The following is a 7,525-nucleotide window of genomic DNA, read 5'->3' as shown; positions in this document are numbered from 1 at the left end:
TTGTCCCGTGCCTCAAGTTCAAAGGGGCTTCAAATTTAGACACTTATTTTTTTGCATTTGTAAGTTTCAGTACTTGTTTTTATGTGCCTCGCAATCAGACCAAAATGTGACACACACTCTCAACTTAGAGTTGCAAATTAAATATTAAAATTATGTTTCACTTTTCTTTTGAACTAATAATTGTCTTATTTTGTTTTACATGTGCCATCATTTTTTTTATTACAGCCAGAGGACTTAAAAGATAGAACTGGCCTCTCTGAACTTCCAAGAGTGCCTGGCAATATCCAAACTTTTGTATGCATTTGTAAAATTTAACATTTTCTTTATGTGAAAACATATTCCAGATAGTTAATTCTCTGCAGAACAATGATCTATTACCTGGTACTACTGCTATAAAGATTTCTTCACATTTTGCAAGTATTAATATGTAGTGCACCAGCCAATAATGTAATTATTTGACTACAGCCCTCCATCAAAAGGAGGGCAACACAACCTACATATACAGTAACCACCATGAGCACTACCATTTCAACAAAATTCCATTCTAGACAAAACTAACATGGTCGTTATGTAAAACCAGAAGCTGGAGTATGAACAAACAGCAAATGAGTTGAGTAAATAAGGGGCAAAAACAAGTAGGTGAAAAGATAGTGAGAGAAGAAAATGAAAAAGAGCAGATTCCAAGCTGAAAGAAGAGATTATCTGATCCTTGTCAGGAAGAGGGAACTAAAACCATGCATAAAAACAACATTGCTGAAATTTGTCAAAAGATAAGGCAGGCTCAGCTGAAGTACCAAAAGCAGAAGATCAAGATTCATGAATCCAAGATCAGAAAAGAACTACTTAGTGTACAATGACAATATTATAATTGACCATCAGAATACCTCCAGTCATTACCACAAAACTGACTGGATGACCCCTATTAAGAAGTTTCAGAACCTCAGGAAAGTCAAAATTTTGAATCAAAAATTCATAATCCAGATAAACTCAGTACTTAACAAAATCCATATGCTGGATTAAAACAATGAGAACAAATACTGTAAAATAAACCTTATCACAGGCAATGGAACCTTTTCCCAAAACTACAAATTTGATTCAAAGAAAAAATCAAATTGAAGACAATTTGAATCAAAGTTCTAAATGAAATGTTTAAAATTTTGTATCTTTCTTTTCCATAATCATAATCAAGAAAATTAAAAAAAGACTACACTATGAATAGTAACAAAGTTTAAAATAAAAAGTGAAAAAAAATCAATTCCTAATAAAAAAAAAACACATCTGAATAACGATTGATAAGGAAAGAAAGAGTCTTTGTTCAAATGGTAATGCTCATGGGAATTACTGCAATATGAGGATGATGTGTCATCCTCCTATTGGTAGAGGGCTCTTGTCTAATGATTACATCATAAGCTAGCACAATATATTTTAATATGTGTAGGGGTGAAAGCTTCATTCAATGCTTAAGGCATATGCACATATCTTCATAGCAGTGGCATGAGATAACAGCTCTTTGTTGTTCAGAGGTGAGTAAACATTTCTAAAGTTATACTTGTTAAATTAATTATTGCTTGTGTGTTTACATTTTTTGTTGTTGTTCTTTTGGGGATTGTTTAACAATGTTTTGATTTTGTTTGTGTGCATCTCACTTTTTTGTTTTGTTTTTTATTTGCACCTTGGTATAAAGCATTGCAGTCTTCTGATTTTATGTGAGTTGCTAAGTTATGTCCTAGGGCTAAAATGTTCTTCTTTAGTTTGAAAAATTCTTTGTATTTTGTCCAATGATATTTTTAGGATTTTATTTTGCACTGTGTTTAATATTTTTGAAGTGAAATTAAACTAAAAGCATATTTATAATATCGACTCTTATTGAAATTTTTTTATTCAGTTTACTACAAGAAAATCACCTTACTTCACACCAATGGCTAATTCCTCAGCTACTTGCTTTTTTTGGAGCCCAATGAGAACAGAAAGATCAAGGCCAGAACAAAATATACTTCCATAGCTGTTTATTAGCAGCACCTTGCAGCTTGGATCTTTTCTTGCTGCAACTACAGCCTCTTTCAATTCACGAAGACACTAAGACATAACAACAAAAATTATTCATCAACATGATCCCATAAAAGATGTTTTATTTCTGGTGATAATGATAAAAATAGTGGAAACTATTCAATTTGGAAAATACAGAAGAACCCCACACAGCATTATATCATAGAAGTAGGTTATAATACCTCAGGGTAGTTACCTCTGAGTTACAATCTCAGGTTTCACTTCTGTTCATGTTACTTTTGTACATTTGTTCATATAGCTTTGACTGTAAATTAAGAAACACTATAATTTTATTTGCTCAAACATTTTTGCTTTGAAAATATGCACAGAGCAAGCAGAAATGAATAGTGCACGGAAAAGCTTGAAAAAGGCTCATAAGAACTGGAGGAAAAAAAAGGAGAATGGTCAGACTTCAGTTTCTCAAGTCTCTGCTTGTAATAAAATGTTTTAACCAGATATGATTCTAGACTCTTAAATTATACTATGTAGACAGGATTAATTTGTATTTTCCTGGCATTTTTATTCATCAAGTGCATTTGTACATCTATATTTCTAACCTTTTTCCAGTAAGAACTAAACACGAGAGTCTATAATTGATTTCTGAACTTCCTGTTGCATGGAAATGAGCAAAGCAAGTAAAAGCTGTATAAATTCCATATTGAAGCTAATATAGCTTTCCAAAGTAATTTCTTTAGCTACAAAATTTGAAATTTCTATTGATGGATTGTATTTGTAAGCATAAACTGAAAACTGATGAAAATCAGACTAAACATGATAATTTTTATGCCGAATCTAATGATAAGAGATAACCCTTGGACATAAACATGTTCTTTTAAATTACTGAAACCCTATTCTTGACAAAATTGTCTCCTATTTATTGGATAACCTTATTTTCAAATTCTGGCCACATTAACATCACACTTATTTTATACAGCTGATTATATAAAGATACCTGTGATGTCAATCCAAAAAAAGACAATATGAACCTGCTTTTCTGTATATGTTACATGCTTAAAAGAAGTGTAGCATGATCTAGCTTTCATTCAGTACACAAATAGCTTACATGCAACTATGTTACAACAATTAAACAGTTTACAATTAAAACTCACTTTACAACTCTAGTTACCTGTAAGCTTAAAGCATACATTAATTTTGACTTCTTCAATTTACGAACATATTTCTTACAACATACAAGACAATGGGCATCCACAGCAATTTTTCCAAGGGGACAAAATCAAAATCAAGAGACGATGAACCCACCTTCAAAGTTTTGTCATTACAGTCAAAAGAATAGGGATGTTCCCACAGTCAAATTTTATGGGTTTAATATTTGTAATATTAGTTTAAGCCATACTGCAGACTTCCAGCTATATATATATATATATACTCCATAATAGTAAATTTTGGTTTGTTCTTTTGGGTTCTTAATGCTATAGGGTAATTTCACCTTATATAAAACAACTGCTTATATGAATACAGTAATTTAAAGCACAATATTTCAGTGGCATTTATTGTGTATGTATGGTAAGAACAATAAAACTGCATCAGTCTCTTTGGTAATCTGCTACAAGTATTACAGGCAGGTGGCAACAGATTGACCCCAATCAAACTGTGTCTCAGGGCTCAGGAGATGTCAGCAAGACCACGTCGGTCTCTCTGATGACCTGAGTGAGAACCGACAAGTCCAATATCTAAGAAGCCACTGTGATAACAAAGTTTTTCAATGTTTAGCTACAGGGTAGATATCTAGAGAGTTTAAGTAAGGTTGCTGACAAACCTAGTGACTTATATTAGAATTGAAAATTAAGTGTAATATCTAGTGTAAAATTGTGAACTGAATAAAAAACTTGTAAATTAATATACATATGCTGAATGAACAAAGAAAGAAATATGCTTCTCATTTTCCAGGGTGTTCAATAATAAATATGGATATAAATATGCTATACAAGTTTAGCTGCTATATGTTTTTAATAGCTGAATGTACGTGTCCATTAAACTCAAAATTGTATTTATTTTTTACCATAGACCTGAGTGAACAGCCAAAGATCGTATGTTCAATACCTTGTTGTCATGGGTGCAGCAAACCTACAATGTTGGATTTCAACATGATCAACTTGACATTGGTACAAAGACAGTTCAAACACTGACAGAAGCCCTCAGGTACACTGACCCTTTTGTGGTAAGATTTAAAACTAGATCATGTGATATACCTCAAGATTTGACACTGCATGGGTATAGGGATCCCGAAACACACAACCAGAAGTTTCCAACAGTGAGTATTTACAGATAAATAATATTAATAATTAATAACAGCAGCACAAAAGTAAAAGGTGGGCAATTGTGATCTGAGTGTCACAAAGAGCTGAAGCCCCAGATGGTGAACAAGGTACAACATCATCTTTAAGGCAGGGAGCCTGGCAGAACCATAAACCATAGTCCAGTTTGGCTCGTATGAGGGTACAACAGATCTTGAGCAAGGAACATCAATCCGCTCCCCAAGAGGTGGAAGAGAGAACACTTGACACAAAGCTGCTTGATGGAGGGCAAGATGAAAAGGGGATGTGAAGAATACTTCCCATTGACTTTCCAAATTTTTTCCCAGAGGACTTTCGAACTGGTGGTAGAAGAGATGCTGCTTGTGAACTTAATCAAAGATCCCTTCTGGCTTTAACATCTGACCTTCCGAGCATGGGCCTGCTAGAAAGCAATGCAGTTGGAAAGAGTGGGATACCTGCAAAAGGCATCCTAGTCCTGTTTCTGAGCCTTCCATTCCTGCTGGCAGGCAAGAGACAACCATGGATGAGGATACCATGGGATACCATGAGAAATGTGTCAAGGTTTTGGGGATAGAATGCACAGCTGCTTGAGTTATACAATCAGTAACTGTCTCCACACAGTCATTAATATATGGAAGACTAACAGCAGCGGGATCTTGATCCAAGAGAGTGGTAAAGGAGGGCCAGTCAGCCTACTCTAACTTTCACCATAGCACTCAGATTTGGTGGTATCCACCATTGTCAATCCCTCATAAAACAATGGAAAAATTATCACTGCCCCATGGGTCACTGTCAACCCTCCAAGAAAAAAGAAGAAAAAAGTGAAGGGGAACAGATAGAGAGATCTTTAGCTGTAAAAGACCGAGTAGGTGCATGAAAATGCATAAAAGAACCAGTATTGAAGAGAGAAAGGTTGTGATCTGAGAGCATATACTCCACAGGACAACCCCTCTGATCAATATCAGCACCATCCCAGAGGGGATTGTGTCCATCAAAGTCTTCCAAGATGAAAAGGGAGGCAGCAACTGTTCTACAAGAGCATCAAGGTCTGATTGATTGAAAGTCTCTCCTGGAGACAGGTAAAAAGAACAAACAGTGACGGTACGACCCATGTAGATATGAATGGCTACAGTCTCCAAGGGTGTATCAAGTGGCACAAACAAAGATGACCAGCCATGCCATGCTTCCATGGACTCAACCATCACACAACATTATTCTGCTGTAAAGAAACTGCTGAAAGGTGATAGTATCAGCAGGTCTCAGGAATGTTTCCTGTAAGGAGACACACATGGTATGATAGGAATCGATCAAGGCCTTAATATCATCCAAATTAGAATGGAAACCTCGACAGTTCCACTATATCAAAGTGGCCATTTTTATTTAGGAGGAGGTGAACTGGGCAGAGAACCCTACCGCTTGCAGCCACAACATTTTTCTTTAGCAGAAAGAGGACTATTGACCTATGTGGGGCCTGTCCTGGATCGATTGAGCAGATCTCTGTAAGTGGAAGAAGATTCCAGTGACTGAGGGCACGAATAAATAATAGTTCAGGGCCAAAGGAGATGGATCAAGCAGTCACTGGAAGCAATGGTGGGGACATAGACAGGAGTAGATGTAGACTTGTCAACTCTAGTATCCACGGAGGGCAAGTCTCTTTACATGATGAGAGAAGGACTCTGTTGGAGCCACTGAAAGATCTGTCTGCACTCCCACTGTAGCAGTGGAACATAGTGCAACAGCATATGTTGGAGAAGGAGTAGGGGACAATAACTTCTGAGCCTTGGGGTAAGAAATGTTATAGGCAGTACATAAATGTTGTACCTCTCTTTTCTCCACCCACTTAGGGCAAGAACGATAGTAAGAGGGGTGGAAACCACCACAATTGATGCAGTGAAGGTCCAATTGACACTCGTAGGTGTCATGGTCTTTGCCACCATGAGTACACATCAAGAAGTCAGGACAAGATGCCTTTGAATGTTCGAACCACTGACACTGGAAACATCCGAGAGGGTCAGGAATATATGGTCATACCTTACAACTAAGACAACCTGCCTAAACATCAAAATTAGAACATTGGAAGGCTGTAGTATTCCATCTTTTCGAGTGGAGATGCATCGCACAGCTGAAACTCCTTAGCTGGAGAAACAAGCGAGGATCTCTGACTCGGTGATGGTCTTTAAATCCCGCTCTACGATAACTCCTCATGAATAATTCAAAGTTGCATGGGGAGTAGCCTCGATAGGTGTGCCCTCAATGCTCTTTGACCTCATGAGCAGCTCGCTATGGTGTGGCATAGATGTTTCAACCAAAATGTCCCCAGAATGTAACTTCTTTCCTGACTTTGGAGAGCCAGCAAGCCCCTCTAATCCCTTCTGGATGAAAATAGGAGACAATTGCCCTAACGATTTCTCAGAAAATGAGGTACAGTAACTGACTTGGGTGGTGACTGTGGAACAGAGTCCTCCATATGTGGTCACTTACATATTTATTGTTTTTTACAATTTTATTTTTTGTGGATTTTGGGGATCTATAAGAAAGAGAAAATAATTCAGTGTCCACTGACCCCATCCACCATGGAGTCCTACAAGGGGATGAACTACAATGCCAAACAAGGACATTGTAGCAACACTAGGGCTTCGTGAGCACTATACCCAAACACAAGCATCAGATACAATGTCCACAACACCCATTCAGAACACCCAACACTGGTACTTAGTTGACCCTAACCCAACAGGGCCAGTCAATTAACCATAGGGGAGCCACCCGTCTACAGGAATTCAAGGCCAAAGTGGTGTGTTAAAATGCCACTGACACCCCTCAACCACCAGGATCTTTTCCTCACCTTCATGGGTCACCACGCATGGCAAACACATAGGTGAATGTTCAAATCCCAGAGGATGTAAACTGAAAATACAGAACCTTCCCTGAGAGATCCCTCACCACGTATAGGAATCCACCTTGAGGAGGTTTGATTAATAAAAATACCTTAACGTCCTTTCAAATTTCCCCATTAACATGAAGATTATGCACCCCCATCTTTTTTTTCTCATAACATATTGTAATTTCCTATAATTTACCAAAATCAGATAATCAACTCTTATTAACTCTAAAAATGGTTTACACAGTACTGTACAAAAGTGTTAGGACAAAGTCAAAAATTAGATTTAAGACTACTTTCAAAGAACAATGGAAAGTAAATCACA

General features: G+C 37.0%; 1 protein-coding gene across 1 annotated transcript in view; it reads right to left on the bottom strand.

Annotated features, from left to right (window-relative positions):
* The window catches only part of LOC106474948, a 39,297-nt gene that overhangs the window by 16,120 nt on the left and 15,652 nt on the right, over window positions 1-7,525 (bottom strand). The window contains exon 4 of the mRNA XM_022380225.1: window positions 1,910-2,076. Coding sequence (XP_022235933.1) covers window positions 1,910-2,076 — 167 coding nt within the window. The remainder of the gene's footprint in view (window positions 1-1,909; window positions 2,077-7,525) is intronic.

The sequence above is a fragment of the Limulus polyphemus genome, unplaced genomic scaffold (genome assembly GCF_000517525.1).
Source record: "Limulus polyphemus unplaced genomic scaffold, Limulus_polyphemus-2.1.2 Scaffold144, whole genome shotgun sequence".
In the NCBI taxonomy this organism is placed as follows: domain Eukaryota; kingdom Metazoa; phylum Arthropoda; class Merostomata; order Xiphosura; family Limulidae; genus Limulus; species Limulus polyphemus.
This window is presented reverse-complemented; position numbering and strand designations above follow the sequence as displayed.